This window comes from Pelecanus crispus, chromosome Z, assembly GCF_030463565.1.
Source record: "Pelecanus crispus isolate bPelCri1 chromosome Z, bPelCri1.pri, whole genome shotgun sequence".
Taxonomy (NCBI): domain Eukaryota; kingdom Metazoa; phylum Chordata; class Aves; order Pelecaniformes; family Pelecanidae; genus Pelecanus; species Pelecanus crispus.
Window position 1 is genome coordinate 64,026,173 of NC_134676.1, and position 22,577 is coordinate 64,048,749.

The window sequence follows — 22,577 nt, forward strand, 5'->3', positions numbered from 1 at the left end:
TGCTGTGACGCAAGGTGATCTGCACACTCATCTATAGGCTGGTGTGCTGGTATTTCAGACAGTTGTGTAAAAGGAATTAGTTTTTCGGCATTTATTCTCAAGGTTGTTGCCATTTTAACAGGTACACTGGAACTGCAGCTAATTGTTAATATTAAACAGTTTTCACAATAACAGTAAACCTTTCACCACTTCCCTACTGGCCTTTTCCAGTATGCCAACAAATGAAGCATTAGCTGTGCTTGCATAGGCAAAATAACTGGTGGTCTGGCAAACTGGTCTTAATTTTTCATCTATAAGCCCTATGGGAAGAAAGGGGAGTGGCTTATGAATCATCAGTAAATGTAATTTATTCTAAAACGCTTCTACAGCACAGTTGGCAGGGAAGATACACAGCAAATGTAGTAGAACAATGTTTAGTTTTTCAGGCCTATGATTCTGCATAAAGGTGCTGAGGGACACTGCAGCTTTTTATGCCTTTAAACCCAGGTGCATTTTAACCTTTCTTAGTTTGTGTCTTTATGGGCAGGTTTCAGTTCAAATGCTTTACGCTTCATTGTATTATGTTTAACAGCTTCTCTAGCAACCAAGAAATAGAAAAAAAATCAAGCATAAAAGGAAATCTAGTGCAGCAATGATTTCTAGTCACCTTAAGTGAAAGGTATTTCACATGGACAGTTTGAGATGACTTCAAGTTACGTGGGTGCTTCAGATGCAGAAGACAAAACTGTAACTGCGTTTTTGCCACAGTCCACAGTGGATGATTTTCTTGATGCTTCTTCAAGAAACAAATGTGATCAGCTACCACTGAAGCTTGTGGCAAAATCCCACATTCCTGTTGGTGAGAAACTTGTTGGCCAAAAAAGGGGAAACACCATATGTAGATACTTTGCAAAACCATAAAGACAGTAAGAAATCAATGTGCCTGCTCAGTCAAGAGACTGGTTTGCAAAAATTTTGATTCGTATTATAACTTAAGTGAAACTATCTTGAGAAAGAGGACTGATCAAAACCAGTCCTAGGGCATCACTACTTACAACTTAATGATGATTTCAAAATTGTTTTAACTTGCTATTGCAATCAATTGTATATGATGTTGGCTTTGTAGCTGATGTATCAGACTCTAAACAAGTAGGACTCACTACCCTAAGAAAAGAAGAAAACAGCAGCTACAGTAATAAGAGATGTCATGAACACCAACTGCTACAGTTTCAGATGTAACCAAGGCTTAACAATAATGCCGTATTCTGAACACAAATTCCCACAACTATTTTGGCTTCCTGGCCTAACCCAAAGAAGACAAAAATGGTTCAAGTCCTCTAAAAATACTTCCTTAATACTAGAAATTTGAGGAATAAATGAGAGAAGTTATCATAATTCTAAACACACTAATAAAACTTGAGGTGCACCTCAACATGTAAAGCAAAAAGGATTAGACAACTCCTGAAATCAGATTCACTCAAAAACAGAGCCTGAAAAAAAAACAAAGTAGAGGTGTAGCACAGTAACAGGCTAACAAAGTTAATGGACTCCAGTTTGGCATGTTAAAACAAACATGGAAGCTGTTTTACGTACTCAGTCAAAAAGAAGCAAACACAGAATGAAACAGGTGCTATGGCAGACTCCTGTATTTTGTTCCCTAGAGAAATCAACCTGATCCCCCTGCTTTGCTTAATGTTCATTACCATAACAGGCGAACATTTTCAATTCAGTCAGTTTGATAATACAGTACATGATGTGACTTAAACAAGAGAATGTTAGCAGTAACAAAAACTAACCTAAGAAGCTGTGTGAAGACTTCACCATTCACATTCTGTTTGTGGCTGTATATCCATATACCTACACATTTATAGTTTTGTGCCTATGTATTCAATATTAAATAGGTACATTCCTAGTAAGTACCTTTTTTGGTCAAAACAAGTATAAAAAGAAGACATTCTACCTCTTGATCACAGAAAGCCGTAATAAGCACTATAAACGTGACAAAAATGGCCCAGCTTCTTAAAGAAAACCTTGGCTATAATGTATTAACAAGAAAAAACAACTGTTTCACAAAATAATTGCAAACATCATGCAATATAAATACCAGGAGGTCTCCTATAATTTCTTACCCAACCTTGGCACAGACTATCTGGCATGGTGAAACTCACAGCCTTTAGTCCTCTTACAAACCATAAGAAATACACCATTATCATAGTTTTCAGAGATGCAACTAGGGTTTCTTGGTTTTTCCCTCCCCCAAATCAGTTTTCCTACCTGACCTGCACTGTGAACAACAGCACTGCAAGTACGGTGCAAAAAAGCAAGCCACCCTATTATCTCCCCACTCTGTAGGTGCCTATTTAGTTGATTTAACCCCAGCAGGAAGTCTTGAGGGCACAATACAGAGTTGTATGCAGAGGGAGCTCAGGGATTGGGAAAAACTCTCAAATTATCTACTCCCTGCCCAAATTAAAACCTCTTAACATGAATTATTTTGCTATGTGACACTGTCACCCATGGGACATACATAAAATGAAGAGAAGCTGTATGAATATAGACATAATGACACAGACAATGTACATAACTATAGCATGATAATTCAGGCACTGCCATTTTACATTACGAAACAGTCCTTAAGGTTAACAATTATCCCCATGGCACCTCTCTGGGATCCCAGAGAAGGTGCTTAAGTGTGTCAGCATTGACAGTCAGAGCTTTAAGTGTTTGAAGCTTGACCTACAAGTCAACCTCCAAAAGAAAGAAATTTGTAATGGCACTAAGCATCTTTGAAAGAGATGCATTTAAAGTGAAGTTTCATTGGTGTGTGGTCTAGAGTTCTCTTCTTCTAGTAAAGCTATTCTTTGTTTGAGCATCCTTACTTGTGTTTCATGTCTCTCCACCATGGCCATCATTTGTGATTCCAGTTTCTTCAGCTTATTTTGATGCTTTTTCTTTGCTTTTTCATAAGCTGCCACCAAGTTGCTGTTAGAAATACAAGGCAATACAAGGTCATTCGAAAAGGCTTGTTCATAGCAAGTGCTACAAAAATCCACCCCAAAACCCCACCACCTTCAGGGAACTCCAAAGTTTGGGTACTGATCATCTTCCTGAAATTTACTAGTGCTTTAAAACATATTAGATCCAAACCCAGACCAATGCTAATCTTCGTATCTTTTCTGGGGCAAATACATACCTTTATCAGTAAACTGATTACTGAAAACATTTTTAAACATGGTTCAAAGAGCCAGTTAAGAGGTTGCTGATGATGTCCTCGCAGAGGACTGTTAGTGAGTCAGGATACCACAACACTAAACATGTAATGATTTACAAAAACATTGCATGACCACAATCTGCTCACAAAATCCAGCACTGATTTTGCATTTTCCATTTAGAAAAAAATAACAGTTACAGTCAGAGGATGGCATCTTGTGCTAATTTGTCAGCTGCTAAGTATCTTCTGTGCCTCCACCCTGAATCAGTAGGAAAGCTTGAGGTGGGTGCTGTTCCTCACCACAAGGGCTTTCAAGAGTAATTTATTAATGAAAACTACATTGTGAGTGATAGGCTCCTTGCAGGAAGGGCAGCTACAGTCCACCATATTCTCAGTCCATCCAAACACAGCGCCAGTAAAATCTACTGAGTGAGCAATAAAATTTAAGTGTGATTATCGAAGCCAGTTTATTAATAAAGAGGTTGGAGCCAAAGAAAAGGGAGCAACTTTAAACAAAATTAACAGATTCATAAATCTGACTAAATGGAATTTTTTGTTTCTTTTAATAATAATGCATTTACCAGTAACTCCCTTTAAGATTAACCTATTTGCCCCACTCTGTTATTAGCTATGTAGCTTTCCTCCCTGCATGGGAGGTTTATGCCTCCCCATCTCTAACCTTGAAGAGTCAACTCGTGTGAACGCAAGGATCCAGAAACTGCTCACCAAGGTAGGGGGGAGGATTACAGTGCATTACCAGAACATGACAAAAAAAAAAAATCAGCGGTGCATCCATCTGCTGGTAGATCCTTTACCTGTTTGCCCTTTTAAGGTCATTAACAAATTCTGCAGACTGCTGATGTCTGATTTCACTGCTCTTTGTGAGTCTCTCCAAAGCACTCACTAACTCTTGCACTCTAGCTTTCAGTTTCTTCTCCCTGGATTGGGAGAAAAGGAGGGAGAAAACTATTTTCAAAACAGAAATAACATTTCAGATTGCTTCACTTGAATGGTTGTCCTGTGCTGGGTTGACAGGCTGCAAATACTTCCGTTACTACTACTTCGATTATACAGGAGGTAGTTCTTACAGTAAACTCTTCCACAGATTGATTGTTATAACATTCACCATTTTAGAGTATAGATCAGCGCTGCAGCAGACAAAAGAGAAAACAAACTTCTCTGGTGGATCATGGTCTTGTATGTATCGAATCACACTAAGAAATAATCACAAAGATACATAAATAAAAATTTAAGAATACCTGGCACATGCCACCTACTGTGTCTTGAATGAGACAGATAGCAAAGAAAACTACCAAGGGATATCAAACATCACAGTAATCATATAGAAATTTTAATTCAAAATAGTATACCAGGATTGCTATTAAAGATAACTTACTAAACAAATTTCTTTTTACTTAGAAATTACGATAGAATCATAGAATAGTTTGGGTTGGAAGGGACCTTTAAAGAACATCTACTCCAGCCCCTCTGCAACGAATAGAGACATCAGCTAGGTCAGGTTGCTCAGAGCCCCATCCAACCTGGCCTTGAATGTTTCCCAGGATGGGGCATCTACCACCTCTCTGGGCAACCTGTTCCAGTGTTTCACCACCCTCAGAGCAATTCCATTGATTTCAGTTACAGCCTCAAACTTAACCTAATTTATACTACAGTGTATTACAGTAGATCACTAGGTTTTTTTAGGAGCCAGCAAGTCCAGTCCATGTGGCAGTAGGAAACAAAAAAGTTAAGAACAAAAGAGGGGAGTACAGACAGAAAAGGGCAAGCACAAGAAATACAGAAGAAGGGAGAGCACAGGCATTTTCTTCTACGAGGCACTCTTTCTTTCAAATAGGCCACAATAGTGAGGTTTAAAATGCCAGTATAGTTACCTATACTTACTTACCAATTATGAACCAAAAACTAAATGCATGAATCACGCCAAAATGGAAGTAAGGTACTTCGTAATATTTTCACGTTACAAATATCTTTATGAGGGAAGGAAAAAGTGAACAACACAGAAGTTCTGGGGAGGAGTAAGTGTTACAGCTTGGGGTTTAAGCTGGCTTTAAAAACCATTTCCTACTGCAGGCGAGCATGTGGCATGAGGCAGGTGCTTCTTCCCGAGGAGCTCCCTGCTGCAGAGCCCACAGCTACCCATAGCCCGCCCCTATACAGACATGGGACTGTCCCACCTCTTGTGCAAGGGTGCTGATGGGGAGACCCAGGAGCCTTTCTCTGTGACCCACCCTCACAGCACAGACAGCCCAGAGAGAGAAACATCAGATTTGAAAATAAAAAAAAAAGAGGGATAAGAATGACATGGAGCTGGGCTAAACTGGCATGAAGTTAGATTTTGCAGCATTGAAGTCTACACTTGGGAACTTTGCATGTGTGGAGACATTTGTCTGTCCTTTGCTGCCTAGAACCGCTTTGCAGTGATTTGTCTTTCCCTCCTGTCCACCCAGTTGCGGTGCTGCTAAGTGAGTAAATTAGATTTCACCTCAGTAACAAGACTACCACTAGCTCCCACGTAAGCCCAGCGAACCCTATGGGAATGAATACCCTAAAGTTTGTGTAAGCTTCCCCAGCACTGCACAGACCACACAGATGCTCCGCAGCAGCCTGCAGTTCCGAGGCTGGCCTGGCAAGGGCAGCATTTTATAACCAGAGACAAGGACAGCACATGTGGCATGTTTCACTGTGCCCGGCTTCAGCAACAGAAGGGCTTTCACAAAGTCAGCCGGGGAAATATTCCAGGTTAGCAGTTTATCCCAACACACTGCAGACGCTGGTTTACTGCCCAAATCAAAAAGGACATGAAGAGAGGCCTTGTTGATGAAGAACCATCAGTATTCTTTATGCGTCCTTTCATTCAAGTAACATACTCTCAGTTTTCAAATTACACAATCTTTTTCCCTAACGGTTAAAAGCTCACTAGCATCCACCCCAACCATAAATTTTATTTTTTACATCCTATCTTAGCAGTCAGAAAGACTCAGGACAGTCTACAGTCAAAATCTGTGTTCTGCAAAGAAAACAGAACAAAAAAAATCCAGTTTTTACTTGCAGTAGAAGACAAATAAGTAAAGGTCAGACCTGGCAGAGGCCAGACCCATTATCTAACATCTGTGTGGCACTACTGGTATGACAGGACAGAGTAGGATAAATTTGGTGCTTGTCTGCTCCAAAGGACGCCACAGCCAGAGGCTCTGGGGAAGGCTCAGTAGCACTGTGCCTAGCACTGCGACCTAGCGTGAACAGCACGTCCAATGGAATAAACATTTGCAGTATTTGGATGGGGAGAGAAAACTAAAGAACATGAGGGTGATCTAACATTACATGCAAAAAAAGGTATAGCTGTAAAAACACTGCACACAGTCCCATGGGAAAGAACCCTGCAGAGCCACAGTTTACTGCAGCTGAAGTCCTTAACACACCTGCTGTAACAAAAGCTGCGTGGAAAAGAAACACAGTGGAAAGACTTGGAGGAACTTGTCATGCATGGTAAATTTTGGTTGCTATAGTGACTGTTACCTGATGCAACAATTACATCACCTTTTGTCTGTTTTTGCACTCTCGCCTTTCAACCAGTCATGTTAAGTCTGAACTCAGCTAAACATCAAGAAGTATTTCTTTATGTTTGGCCTGTAACATCCTTGTCTAGCTGCTTGCCAAAGACACAGAGCCAGCAGAGTGGTAAGCACCCTGGGCCTCCACAGGCTAGTTAAGCAACTTTCAGATGCAAGTTCTGAACTATCTAGCTAAAGAGGTAACAGTGGGTAATCCTTCAAATCTACAGATGCCTCAAATTTGCATTTATACCAGTAAAATATATATATTCCCTAGGCTGACAAGATCCACACAGTTCATTTGGCTTTTCCTGCTGTAAGTCAGTCAAAACAGCACTAGCCTACTGACTACTCCCACCTTAATCTCAGGGAAAGCAACAGGCGGTTTCATTGCATGTGCTGTAATGTCCCAAAATCTCACAAAAACAACACATAGGAATCCACTTTTACACTTACTGTTCCCGATTTAAAACATGCCCAAAATCTCACAAAAACAACACATAGGAATCCACTTTTACACTTACTATTCCCGATTTAAAACATGCCTATCTAAATATCTTTACTTCAAGCGGCATTTCATAGAACAAGTAACATCTGAGTAGACAGACATAGCAGCAATAGTAAAAGCATGGTAAATACCTTGTTTCAGTCTGGGAAACAGAGATGCATATACACTTGCTTAATAACTATTACATGCAAAAAACATGCAAGGTCTTCCCCAGAGCGCTGCACCTTCTATTTTAGTAGCAGATGAGAGACCTCAAAGCTGTGCCTTTCTGGCTGGCCAGCAAACGCTCTACCCCTTCATTAAAATCCCATGCCTCATAATGCTAACTCTTCCCACTTCTCTCCATTTCTATCATTAATTACCTCAGTTTGGATAGAAAGAATTATCTTTATTTGTGTCTGTCCAAAACTGATTATTTAGTTGGGCAGTGAACAGGAGTGATAATGAATCCTGAGGTGCTATCTGGATTCCTTTAATGCATTACAGGGTTAGCTGTCTTTACGGGATTTCTAGTACCACTTCACTTTCCTGATTGCTATTATAAATCAGCAGGATATGAAGAATCAGCCATTATAGCCTTATAAGACAAAGTATTTTACAACAATAGTCCTAGTCATATGCAGCGTTTTTCCAGGATGAGAACACGTCAAAGCTGTGAACCGGGGATGGAACTGTATTTGATGCGGCAGCCATATGAACATCCTCCTGACAGGGACTGCCGTATGGCTGTGGCACGGCCTTCGGCTGCCAGACAGTCTTCCAGAGTCTGAAGAGCAAACTCACACAGAAGCTTACATGCCAAACTCACGCTGCTACTGTGCCCCAGGGCTGTAATACGGACCAGTATGGATCCTGAGAAAGCATTTATGTGCGTATTTTGATGGGAAGAGGGAAGGAGAAGCAAGTATTTTTGAGAACACAATTTCTGTGAGCCCCCAAGTCACAAGTCAATTGCACTGCAGAAGTCAGCACAGCTTTTGCTCCCAACACCTTCTCATCCAGCTGGCCACCGCCACCGGAGCTGTGGAAAACACAGCCGTGGCACCTCGTGCACACAGAGAAAATGAGCATGTATTCCCAGAAGAGGGAACAAGCTTATGATCCGAGGGCATGGCTTGCTTCCAGCACAAGGGCTGTCTGCTGCGGGGCACTCGAGAAGTCAGCTGGGGAAATCCCACACTGCTCGCTTTCCAAGGAGAAGCTCAGAATAAGAGTATTCGGAGGTCTACAGCCTAATCCATCATCCACTAAACCCACTATTTTCAGTGAAATGCCTAATATGCTGGCAACAAAGACTTTTGTATTTTCACAATCAAAACACTCAGTGGGCAGTTGCTAAGCAGTTTTCAAAGGCTTTTTGTTTCGGACTTAACAGGATGGTTTGAAGAGGAAGGCACATGGGCAGGGCGTAAGGTTTTCTCTGGTTTCAAGGCTACCACTGCAGAGAGTGGGGAATTCTGCCAGAGCCGTAAAGGAAACTATGTAACATCGGGCACATTTCTGCAGTTTCTGTCAATTTGGCCTCCACACAATGACACCATGTTTGGCCCAGAATAATGTAAGCAAGGTCTTGTGCACCTTATATTTTCCCTCCTGTCTGGGCTTTTCCAGACATGTTCAGGTTTCATACACCAGAAGTCTTCCCAGGCGGATTTTCCTGCCCTTGCTCATTTCATCGAGAATTCCCCAGTGCTGCAAACAGGATGCTGCTCTTCCCTGGCATGCAGAAAGTTGATTTTTCTGCCCCTGGCTTCGAGTGTACCCAGTTAACTCCCCCTCTTGGGAAAGAACAAGCTATTGCCCCTCTGCCCTGGAGTTAAGAGCACCCACAGCTCTTGCCAAATCCGGAGCAAAAGAGGAGTAACAAGCTCTCTCCAAATCAGGAGGTGGAACAGTTTCCCACAGCTGGGCAGAGGAGTTAGGGGCCTTTGGGGCCTGATATTAGAACAGAGTCATAGAATTGTTTAGGTTGGAAAAGACCTTTAAGACCATCCAGTCCAACCATTAACCTAACATTACCAAGGCCACCACTAAACCAATTCAGGGTAGAGTAGCAATTTCATGTTTCCTGGCTTGGTGGCTGGATTATTTTTTTAACAACAGTAAAAACTAGGAATCATTAAGGTTGGAAAGGACCTCTAAGATCATCAGTCCAACCATCAACCCAACACCACCATGCCTATTAAACCATGTCTCCAAGTGCCACATCTACCCGCTTTCTGAACACTTCCAGGGATGGTGATTCCACCACCTCTCTGGGCAGCCTGTTGCAATGCTTGACTACTCTTTCTGTGAAAAAATTTTTCATAATATCCAATCTAAACCTCCCAACGCAGATTGAGGCCACTTCCTCTCATCCTACTGCTAACGACTTGGGAGAAGAGACATTATCCTATGTCTTGCCATCCCTAGGAACATCCTTTTACTCACCAGGGAGCATTGCCTGCTACAAGCAGACCCCTTCAAATTCAGCTCCCCTGTCAGAGTGGCACCATTAGCTTCAGCTCAGCACCTGCCCCTGAGCTTCACATACACAAAGCCTTGACGCAGCAGCCAAGCAGCCAGCCCAGGGGGACAGAGGCCCAAGGTTTCCTGGGCGCAGGCACCCAGGCAAGCTGGCCAGCCCCCAGCCACATGGGGTTTGGGGAGGGGAGGGAGGAGAAGCACCTTCAGCATGGCCCCTAGCTTTCTGCATGGTCCCCGCTTTGAAGAGGAGGCACACACCTTCCATCCCACACTTCGCTCCTAGTCTCTTTCCTAGTATCCTCCTATTGTTTTAAGGCTGGCATGTTCCCTCACTCCCCTCTCTGCCTTTTCCAGTTCCACATGAACAGGGTGACACATGATTGTTTTCTGTAGGCATTTGACCCCTCTTCTCTCGGGGGATAACAGCTGGACATTTAAAAGGAATGCAGATAAATTCTCATCAGCAGTTTAAAGTAACATCTTAAGTCAGACTGCATGCAAAATCCCCAAGCCAATTCAAATGTATGCCTGCCTCAGTGGTCTGGGTTGGCCTGCTAAGGAAAACAACTAATATATAATAGAACTTTTTAAAGAGGCAACAAAACAACACTATGTAAACGCCAAAAGTCTTAAAATCACCCTCTTCAAATGCCGCATCTTCCTGTCTCACCCTCCTCAGGCATCAGTGGGCTTGAGGACTGCTACCTGTGCAAAGGTAGCCTTTTCTGATCACAGAGAAGATGGAGAGTGCTTTAAAAAATGCTTTGTTGGTTTAAGATACTGTACTGCTTTTTTGCTGATTGTCAGATGCTCAGAGCAGATCTCAAAAACCAGACGGTACCACAGGCATGTGTTACACCACCGCAGCGGGGAGACAGGCCAGGTGTGGTCCTGGAAACAAGAAACTGGCAGCAAAAAGGGAGAACAGGCCTGGAGGGAGGCAGCAGCATGCCTGCCACACTCACTGCTCAAACCTCCCACCCAGCTTTGCCAGCCCAGCCTGGAAGCCCTCCAGACCTGCAGCTATTTGGAGCTCCCTGTGACGATTATATCCAAGCGCACAGCAGCTCAGCAGCTCAGATAACCACGCAGTGGTAAGGAGAACTACTTATTCCATGTCAAAAATAGAGAAAAAGGATGCTTATCTGTGATGCATGTAGAAAAAATAGCTACCCAAGGCACTTCTGAGGAATCTGTGCCTTATATCACCATGAGAAATTTTTCTTCTTGTGAGAAGGTTTCCCTCAGTGGGGCTCTCCAGGGGGGATTTCCGGAGACAGGCCATGCTCCTGAACCCCTCAGGCAGTCAAGGAAAACCACAACAGGAGATTGCACAGTCATAAAAAAGAGAGAGATCCCTGAAATTTGCAATAACTGCAATCCATGCCAGTCCCTGGCTTTCAAATGTCTCAGAGCTGCATATCACCCTATTTAATGGATGTGATAATGACAGAATAGAAATAAGCAAATGTAAGTGACAAAAAGCAGCTGATGATGCACTGGAAAAACTCATCAGCAGTTCCTGAATACCAACCCCTGCCTCCCTCCCCCGACTTTTATCCACTGTATGTTCATCATGTACTTTGGCCAAACACAAAGAAGATTTTACTGATTCAATTCTTAAGAGCCATTTTAAATCTGAATCATTACAATATGGTATGGTTTAGGCACTTCTCTTTTCATTTCCAAGACTTAGCCTTACTGATGGTCAAGATGGCCTGAATTTCAGAGATGCTAGTTACTCCTGGATCCCGCTATCACGAAAATAAGGGTGGCCCTTGAAAACATGCCAAACTAAGATGTCATCACATGAAGTTTGTGGAAGTTTAAAATAAAGGAAGGTGGCTTGATTTAGCTCTGGCTGACATTGTGTCAGGAAATAGTCACTGCCATGCCTTGGCACAGCTTTCTGTTGAAGCAGTTGCTCTCTCAAAACAAGAAGTTGGGCACAACACAGGGCTGCGGTCTTTGGACAGGCATAAGGACATAAGACTGCAAAGAATACTACTGTATCCCAACAGACACACAGAAGCTATTGCAGTAGGATGCATTTTCTATGTCCTACTAGAAATACCTGCAGTTTCCACTTCCCAAGAGGCAGGACCATAGCTCTGTGCAAAATACACTTTTTGTTAAGAGAAAAAGAACCATCTGCTAGTCCTACTGATTACCACTCTCTTCCCTCTCCGTAGCGACTTCTCAATTAGTAGCATCACTTACTAGGTTATCTCTCAGTTCAAAAGTCATCAGACATGGTAAATATATAGCTGCTTTGTTGTGTTGCCAGATGGAAAGTCACCCTTTTGTGAGTGAGATACTGAAACATGTCTAGATTGACCCAATTCACGTAACCCTGCACAGCCATCAGAGGTCATAATTTTGCGCCAACTGATGACCCAGCTGAGGTCTGAACAGTCAGTCTAGTTACAAAGTGTTTTGTCTGCCATGGCCCTTACCTAGTCTTGTCAGATCCTTCCTGCCCAAATATTTTAATGCTTATAAAGGATTCTCTAAGTATATACACAAAATACAAACCTACGCAGACAGAAAAGCTAACAGCAACTGGAAATACAACGAGAGACTGGAGGAGGACCTCAACAATCAAAGCATTTCTAATAAGGCCTGGCGAGAGGGAGACGTTTCAGTGTTGCCAGCTTGGCCATTCTTCACAGAATGAAAGAACTTAGCAGGAAAAAAAAAAAAAAAAGATTAGTTGTATCACCATTATTATCACCCCGCTAAAGCAAGAGCATTTCCTATCTTCTTACTGCTTCCTTCCTGCCATCTAATGCATTTATAACCTGGTATGTGCCTACTAAGTTATAAACTCATACAAGTCATCTACAGTGCTCCCTTCCCCTACTGCAGCAGAGCAGAACACACCAGCAAGGAAGATGTCATTTTAAAGTCACCCTCGGAGACTGTGTCATGTGCCTGATTTTGGGGTATTCAACCAGATCCTCTCTCATAAAACTGGCCTCTGGCACAATCATTGAAGTGTCAGTGCCAGGCCATGAGGCTGCTGGGAATATATTTTTGCCCTCCCAAGAACAAAGCATTTTCTGCCAACAAGCTCGCTTATGGATGTGTCAAACTCAAGAGGCCTCATGTCCATTGAAACATTCCATCATACCATCAAGAAAGGAGAGAGCGGAAAACAAAATTACTAAAGAATCTGGCAGAAAGTATTTATGCTTGGCTGGAACAGGATGTGTTTCTAAATTAGTGGCCTTAGCTTGCAATACCAGAAATTTGGTAACCTAGATGTAACTTTTTCAACATGGAACTTGCAGATAATTTACATTTCTATTAGTTAGCATAGTGGTCATGGATAAGAAAAGCGATTTCTGTGGAAAGCTCATAAGATGGGTTTTAGTGCTGAACACTGCTATGGGAAACACTACTAGAACACATATGTTATGAAACAACAAAGGAAGAATTGCTCCTGCCTTGAATTTCTGCTGATGGGCACTACCAGTGACAACTCGGGGAGCTTCGTAACACGCTGCTGGATTCCAGATTTACGAGAAAATCCACATGTGCAGAGAGAAGATGGGCTACCTCTGTGGACGAGACTGTTCTACTGCAAAGCCATTTGCAGACTATGAACAAATAAATGCTTCCAAAACACACCAAAATCCAAACCATAACTGTGTCCTGCTGTTTTATTTGGGTTTCACTCTATTTTAATTAACTGAGAAGAACCTGACACTTCTGCAGCAACAGAAGGACAGAATGGGAAAGCAGCAGAGCGGGGAGCTGCCAGGGCTTTCATCTCTGTGAAGACAGGATGGGGAGGGGGCAGCCAGCAGGGTTGCTGATTGATATCACATTTTCTGACAAACAGAAAGATTCAAAAGCAAATCGGTTTTTGCCCCTATCCTTGCAGCTGCTATCCCCTGCACCAGTGTCTACTGCCTGGAGTAACATCAGATAGGTCCAATTGCTGGATGTGTGCATTAATTGCAACCAGCACTGAAATACTCCTGAACACTGGCATCTACATACAGCACCTAGACAACAGATTCAGTGTGCATATTCACTTGTTTCACATCTCTCTCCTGTCCCCCAGCAAACACAGCTACTGGGCAAAATATTTTTTATCTTGAATTCTGGTCCTGTTTCTTTGGTGGGTGAGGAGGGTGCTAGGGGGAGCTGCCAGCATCTCTCCCAGTTCGCACACAGCGCCAGCACTTGTTTTCCCATACAAGCGAGAAGAGCATTGAGGGATCGGCACATGCTAAGTGCAAAGAGTTAAATCTGCTTTGTCCCTAAGGATATCACAGTCACTTTAGACCATTCTGCATTGCTGTAGCATTTGCAGAGAGAAAAACGCACGTTATTTTTAAAACTCTTTTGTGGATCCATGATGGTATAAATTTCATTGTGATATCTGAGGATCCATTTATCCAGGACGGCAGTTAGGAACTGCTGGTATTTTTTTAGCACAGCTGTAGCTAAACAGGTTGCAGTAAGCTTTCTCCATGTGCTAGACAGACTTTCTACCAACTTCCAGAGAGAAGACTTCAGGATAAGGAGACTAAGCATTCAGCCTGATTTGGCTGGCACACTGATTAGGGAGAAAAATACCCTGTCCACACAGCTCGCGGGAACAGTGCTTGAGCCCCACTGGCAGTAGCAATCACATTCAGTACAGTCCTATTTCCATTACACAGAGTCTTTACTCCAAAATTTATGTACAGTTTAATCCGATTGTTTTTCTTCCCCATTTCTGTCTGACAAACTGTACTTGCTAGGCCCCTGGCTGGAAATCCATGCTAATCAACTTAAGGCCTAGTAGATAAAGCAAAGGGTTTTTTCTCTGTGTTGTCAGCAAACCACATTTCATGACTATACTCAAGCATCCGCTAACTAAGGTCACTGGCATCTTTTCGAAATTCAGGAGCAAATAACAAGAACAGGAAAAAGCTGCAGCTTGAGTGAAGACAGAAAATGCCAGTGGAGCTGCTCACACTGGGACTGGAGTGTGGGGGGTATGGGGGAGGCCAATGGCTCGATGCAATGTTTATGCAAATGACTTTCTTGATGGGTCTTATCCGCCCACACACAAATGAGAGTTTTGATTATTTTAACCACAGAATTTTGTTTCCTGCATCAAGCAAACTACATACTCAGCAACTGCCAGACTATTAAGCAAATGGTATGAGATGTATCGATTCTGCAGCGGTAACGATCTTACATTTTTACATAATGCCTTTCAGGCTTAAGTGTCCCTAGGTACACTACAAGTGGCACCTATGAGAAAAGCACTTTGGGAGTGAAACACCACAGCTGCCTGAGAGGACATTCCACCATTACAGAGGGTGCAAACACCAGAAAAGCAAAATACACTCTTCCCAGCCAAAATTCTTAGTAACATTTTGGATAGGTTCTAAATACAATAACCAGATTAGATATTAGATAGCTGTGTCTTAGAAAAGGTGGAACAAGTACTGAAACAACTATTGAAACAGTGAATATCTTTGTCATGAAGTTTACCACATAGTAGGTGCAGCAAAAAGTGCTGCACAAACAAATATCTAGTTAATGTATAATTGTACTGAAAGCTTTGGCTTAAAACCTGGCTGTTGATAAAAGCAGTTTGTCAAGACATCAATTTTCTCTCTTGTTGGAAAGCTAATGCTTCACATAACAATGTCATTCGTAATTGAACTGTGGCTTTACTTACCTACTCAGGAGGCAAATGCAGCATCTGAGTCATCAAAATCACTGCAATTCCCGTTCCTGTAACTCCTACCCAGGTTCTAATCTGTGATCAACCTTCACCAAAGATCACACTTCAAATCCTGTCTTCACTAAAGGTTTTCTGCATGCTCTCAAGCAAGCCATGTCACTGTTTTGTGTCTCACATTATTGCCCGAATATGGACATTCCTGACATTTTGGGGATTTTTTAGGGATACAGCTTATCTGAATTTTAGACAACGTCAAGGAGAATGGAGCTAAGCACTGTGTGAAGATTTTTATCAGCTGAAGAACAACACCAAAAGAGAGGGGAAGGTTATAAGAACTTCAATCCTTTTCTTTCTCACAGGAAAAACTCTGTGGTCACTCTTAAAATCACTTGAGGGTAAAAGTGAAGGCTCAGAACTAAACCTTGCCCTGGACCTACAGAACAAGTCGTGTCCCTGGTGAAGGAATTTGCTTACCGCCTGAGTGCGTTTGTCAGTTCAGCAGTCAGTTCACTCTCGTTGTACGGCCTCAGCTCAGCCAGTGTTAACGGTGTTGCGGTGCCATCACTGCATTCCTGAGAAATGAGGAAAGGCTGTCTAATGTGAAGTTATTTACCATCTTAATGGGAAAACTCTGAAAACCTCTTAGTTGCAGCTACTTTTAAAATGGAGGTGAAATAAACATCACAATGTCACAACAACATGGCAGTGTATCAACATACTAAGAAATGGACTAACAGATTAACACTTCACAAATCCTTCTAAATGTTTCCTAAACCACCACAGCGCACTCATTTGCAGAATTCTGCTACAGTGTGTGTAACTGCTGGTGCCTTATATTACTTTTGAGACCACACCTGAAACAAAGAAGCACCAGATCAAACAAGTCAGGTGATGCTTTGCCAGAAACAAGTAAGAAAGACACAGTTACACACTAGCCCTGGATTTTGTTTTTAAACATATTACTAGGTTTTCTGGGGACACAGCACTAAAATTACAGGATTGAAGTTTTTCTAGGTATCACTATTTCTTCATGAAAATTATTAATGTAAATGCAGAAGGCTGTTTATTTTGTATCATACCAAGGGGGGAAAAGTCTTCGCTCTCAAATCACTACAAATTATCTGACTTGGAAAAAGAGACCGTCATTACAGTGCTCTAACTGCTTCATAGAAATGAGCTCTATCTTTTCATATTTTGTGTCTGGAGTAGGGGGAGGATGGTGTTTTGCTTAGACTCTCTTCCACTGTTTCTAGTGAGTGGCAACAGGCAAGACACAGCGTATTCAACCACAGTAGCTCGTACGTTTGGCAAGAATGGCTTTGTTGTAATGACCACCTTATTTTAGCCTAAGCTTAACAGTAATTCTGCAAAGTCCTCATAAGTACCGCCTGGAAAGAACCACCTAACAAATGGAGAAGAGAGAAAAGACGTACATGGGGACAAAAGAGGAGAATGATTAACATGCTAAAGACTGCTATGGGGGGGCAAGGGTACAATAAATTGTGTCTATGCCGATTTTGGAAACCTGTTTGACTCCTGACCTTGCCCAATTTGTCTTTGCTTCCGCTGCTGGTTGAGCTGAGAGACCTCATTCTCTGCTCTTTTTGCTCTTCCACTTCAGACTTCAAGTGCTCAATATGGACAAGGTAGGCCTGCTCCTGGGCCTCTCGAGTGCTCAGTTTCAATTCCAATGCCTTCTTCTCCTTCTCTAGCAGGTAAAGCTGTGCCTTGAGCTCTGCCATCTCCTCCTGTTGAAGAAACATTATCAGCATGCTGCTTCATGGAACTATGTACCTAAAGACAACGTTAAACAAGGTTTTTGTCCACTCCTATTACTTGAGTGTTCCTTCCATGGAGAATGCTATCAGGCTCCAGAAGGCTTTTTATAGTCACACAGTATATTTGTCAAAAGACCAGTATGTTCTGAGACTAAGTGAGCATGATGAGCTGTGCCATCCCTTAATCAGCCTCAGAAATATGCTCAGAAGCAACAGAGCAGCTAATGTGCCACTGAAACTACAGTACCGGGGATCTGAGAGGGTTGCCACAGCTGCTGACATTTCTTTGGTTCTACCTTGCCCTTCAGAGACCATTGCCCGAAAAAGAGGAGTGTCTGACTTTCTTATCAAACAGTTCTCTAAATGCCAGAGTCCAGTTTCTTATTGATACATAAGAGTTGGTTTATCTCATTACAGTGGAATAGGTTTGAGGGACTAGGACAGCAAACACAGACCACATATTCCTGCCTCATAATACCAGCCTCTGTGGTAGAATGAGTTAGTCAAAAAGGGCAAGTGGGTATGGCACCATTGGATGTCCATTTTTAATTTCCCTCCTCTAGATGGCCAGAATTCCAACTAAACACAACTGCAGGTTGAGAAAATTGCACTTACTTATATTCTTCCATAAATATGATCCACAGAAGATGGACACTGGTACTTCATAGAAAGAAGCTCAATTCTGAGAGCTAGTTCTTGTGTTCAATTCTTCTGCCACTCTCACATTTATGACAGAGCTGTTAACTATTGTAACACAACCACTGCTATCTGGGGACAGACCTCTGCTTTAACATTTGCTCTGACAGTGGCTGGGCAGAACTCTAAGAATGCATGAGTGCAGTGACCCTTCTCTCAGCACTTGTTCCCAGCCTCCCATAAAAAGCAGCTGATGGGTATCCTGAACCAGAAGGCTCTTTGTGTTTAACAACACTTCAGAAAAGTTTCTTCCATGAAATGTCTAGTTATTTTCTGAACCCAGGAAAACCCATCATCCACAAAACCTTTAAAGAAGTAGTCCTAAAATATAATTTACATTATGGGTTAAAAAACCACCATCAAACAAACAAAAGACCGCCAAAATAAACAAAAAAACCCAACCAGAATCATGTTCCCACTGTTGAGCTTGCCATGCCCTAGGTCACCTCATGGGTGAATACTGAGTTCTGCAGCCATTTTCTGTATTACAGTTCAGTTCTAGGCTTGTTCACTGTGTAAGTTTCTTGTTGTACGGCCAGCTGAGGAGCAAATCACTATTTTTTATAAATAAAAAATTATTTTTTTTAAACAAAACCACATATTCTAGTCACAAAAATATCAGAGGTATCTTACCTTATCCTTCAAAAATAATGCTCTTTGTATTATACCCATTATTAACAAAGATTATACAAACACAAATCTTGGAACATACTTAGACTAACTTTTCCTGTAGTCTAAAGACTAAGAAGAGAATCCACGTTCCTACCAAAAATTTGCTGTCTGGATTAAGTGTAAGCAGTGCACACAGGTGTAGCACAATTACAACCAGCATATAGTAATCACAGGTAATCATTGGCTTATTCAGAATCACCAACCAGGCAAAAATAAAATCCTTATGCTAAAAACCTTCAGGCTTGGAAAGCTTCGTATGAGCTTTAAAATCATTCATTTATTCATCTACTTGTTTGTGAACTGAAGGTTAAAAGCACAATCAGTTTCATTCAATGTGGTTTACAGGAATTTAGTTGTTAAGCAAAATTACCATTAATTTCCTTTGTCAACAGTAAAAATGTAAATAATACTGATAAATAATGATGGGGAAATTTAGTTATAGGAGTTGAACTGGATTGTCTGGTATAGTTAAGTGTATGCATTTAGCTTCTTAAGCCTCTATTTCTAAAGCCATTAATCTACTTAGCCTGCTTAGTGAAGTCTGAGAAGTAATTTGAGCAGAGTATTTTGGCACTTATGTGAACAGAAGATACTCTTGACAGAGGGCTATCTGTGTGGGAGGGTCATGACAAGATCTTCTCAGGCTGGAAGTTGAAGCCAGGCAAATTCAGCCTAGAAATAAGGGACATTTATTTCCTAAAAGAAAAAGGTAAATTTAACCACTGTAACAATGAATCTGCAGAACTGATTTTTCCCATCACTTAAAAATTTTAACTTAAAGACTGGATGTTTGTTTTACTACGTATCCTAGCTCAAAATAAATTTGAGGATCAATGCTTAACGCCTTTGTTTATGAAGACAGTAGGCTTAGATCATCATATATGAATCCAAAAGTTTGCATCCTGTCCCAGAAGACATATCATGGACTCCAAAAGCACCACCCATACGTTAGTTTTCTTATGTCAAAACAATGTGACTTTGAAGTACAGAAGCGAAGACAAAGCAGGGCAAAAGTGGAAGAACTGTCAGCCAGTGTCTTGCAATGGCTCCCAGGGAAGGAACAGGAAGGAAAGGAAAGGTTGAAATTAAAAATGAAAACTACAATTGAGGATTCTGGTATGGACACATACAACCTGTGAGGCAGGGTGGCAACAGTAACGTTTCATGTGGGAAAATTTAAGTAGCTCAGGTTTACTTAGAGAGTTAATTAGTCTTTATATATGTAATAATTTTTTCCACAAAAATATGTTTTCTAAAGATAGCATCTAAATTTCATTTCAATGACAACATCACCTTTGTATATCTACTATCCCTTTCTTTCCTAATTACAGGATGCTGGTGAAACATTTTGCAGTTTAACATATACTTCTTCAGAGTGTAGGCCTAAAACACAAGCGGCATTTACAAAATGAAACCCTGAAGGAGGAGATAGCAAGTGGGCACTCTTCCAGTTGATTGCAGAAGGCTTATACAACCCATGCAAATTCACAAGCTTCAAGCACCAAATCTAGCAATCACTTCAGGACTCATTAATTGAATATTGAGGAATATTTTGTACTTGCAGTCATATTGTAATTCTGTAATTCTGAATTTGGGTGAAAGCTGGAATGAAAATTTAAACACTCCTGACTCAATATAATCAGAAACACAACAGCATCCTCAAAATTAAATTTTGTGTTGGATGTGGTCATGTCAGAAGAGTAAGACAGCAAGGACTCTTATGTGGCAAAAGTTCTAAAAGTCATGAAAAGGGACTCCAGGAGGTTCACAGTACACAAGGTGGAATATACCAGCCTTCAGAAGTAAAACAAATATCAGAGCAGATAAATGCCATGCTCTAGTTAACTGTATTTTACTAAGTACATCTATAAGAGCATGAAATGCTGTAACAAAGGTGGACAACAGGATTCTTAACATTTTCTGCAAAGAAACTGTAGTCTCAAAGCACATTCTGAGCAATATTATCACCACCTGCACACAAAAGAGGAAAAATTATCAGTGTAGAAAGCTGAGACTTCTTATCTAGATTAAGTCCTTTGAAATGCAGAAAGGCTGTAAACCAAGAATTATTTACACCCATCAGAAGTAATCTCCTTGCTAACTGGGGCATGACAACAACTGACCTCAAAGCAAGACTAGTGAATGATGACAAACGGCGGACAAGAATATATTTGGGAACATGGTTAATTATTGCTTGAAGCAAAGAATTGGATTTTACAGGAGTACTGGCAGACCACTATGTCTTACAGTCTGGATCAGTTAAAAAAGTAAACAGGGCAACAGAAAAACCATCCCCAAACCATCTTTTTATGTATCATTCATCAATAATGAAGAACTAATGGTGTAAAGGCATTTTCAGAACATTATCAGCATAACACATAGATGCAAGAAGCAACATGACTGATGTGGTGATCATTTTTTACTGTTTTTACCGAGAGTCATAAATGAAAGGTGCCAAAAGATGCAGCAGAGATTCCAACACAGATACAAGTTTCAGGAAGACAGCAGCAGGTCGTAAGACCCAGTAATGCAGGAAATCCTTGAGTAGCTGAATCAAGCTGTATCATCCTTTAAGAATGTGGAAGGGAGGGAACAAATTAAGAGCTGCTACATGATGAAGTCCTCTGCAGCACAGATGAGTCCATCTGCTTCAAGTTAAATAAAATACCATAAGGAAATTTAAATTCTCCAGTTGCCTCAGAAGGAGGCAGATGCATATGCTATTCTGTATGAGGTACATGTTCCAAATAATAGATACAAACAATACACCCAGAAAGCCAAGACATCCATGAGTCCTGCCCTTAAGTTCAGCTATGTTATAGCTTGCTGAACATATGAGCAAGGTGTAATGCAGACCCGAGCAACAAACATGGATGCTAATAAGGATGCACATTCTCTTGGGACCAAAGCATGCAGAGTGTAGCTATGCCTTTTGTAATGCTTTATGTGTACAAGAAAGGCAGGAGTTTTTAATTTCTGTAGCAGGAGGACACTTACCAACAAATCCATTCCAAGCTTTGACAAACCTGAGTTCTCACCACATGCCTTTCAGAAACCTAGGGATTTCCTGCAGTTGTGAATTCCAGCAAAGTACCACAAATTACAATGAATAAACAGTACCGTCAGTTTCTCTGTACCAGAAAGGACTGAAGGTGACTTCAGCCACCTATGTAAAATGTGTGTCTGTTCCAGTATGCACTGCACACAAACCAACCAAGAAGAAAGATTTCTTGTTCTTCTTCTTCTAGGGACAATTCCTACAGTGAAAACCCAAAAGATATGAGTGGACACCATATGTCAAAAACAAGTTAGATGTTTAGTGAACAAAAGGATTACCAGCACTCAAAACTGTGCCAGACATGATATGCAACTGTTGGTGTTCCTGCCAGGTCAGGGAATGCAAGGGTACTAATCACAAGGGATAACTCTGCAGTTTGTCTTTACCAATCAATTTAAGACAGAGGTAAGAATGGTGTACAAGAGATTTCAGGGAAGATCTGGACACAAAGGAGGAGAAGGAAGTGTGATACCTGAAATCTGCACCCAATTATCTATAAATGTTTTTCAGTACATCTTGCATGCTTTAATTATGGGCAATATATTGCTGTTGGCCATAATATATTCACACAACTAACATAACTTTAAATCTTCCGACTGGTAGCAGGCAGAATCTTTTTTTCTGAACTGAAAATACTGAATGCATTTTTGCAAAATTGTATTTGTCATCACGGAAAGGCAGCACCACTAACAACATAATTATCACTACTAAGCTACCAGTTAGCCAGCAGTAGCACATCTGAACAAAAATCTATAGCTTTAGAAGCTTACAAAACTATTAGGATTTGCTGTCCCACATGATACCATCATCTGACGTATCTGCCATTAGTTGACTAAAATAGGACTTGCTAACACGCAGAAATTAAATTTATTTAAACTGAACCACAACCAGACAATTTCTAAATGCAGACACATGCTTGATGTGCCTTTAATATGTTCCTAC

General features: G+C 41.3%; 1 protein-coding gene across 1 annotated transcript in view; it reads right to left on the reverse strand.

Annotated features, from left to right (window-relative positions):
• Window positions 1-2,780: 2,780 nt before the first annotated feature.
• The window catches only part of MCC (MCC regulator of Wnt signaling pathway), a 226,300-nt gene continuing 206,503 nt past the window's right edge, over window positions 2,781-22,577 (reverse strand). Inside the window, exons 16-19 of the mRNA XM_075726865.1 lie at window positions 16,973-17,179; window positions 15,906-16,003; window positions 4,006-4,128; window positions 2,781-2,961 (exon numbers count right to left, since the gene is read on the reverse strand). Of these exons, the coding sequence (XP_075582980.1) occupies window positions 2,781-2,961; window positions 4,006-4,128; window positions 15,906-16,003; window positions 16,973-17,179 (609 nt within the window). The remainder of the gene's footprint in view (window positions 2,962-4,005; window positions 4,129-15,905; window positions 16,004-16,972; window positions 17,180-22,577) is intronic.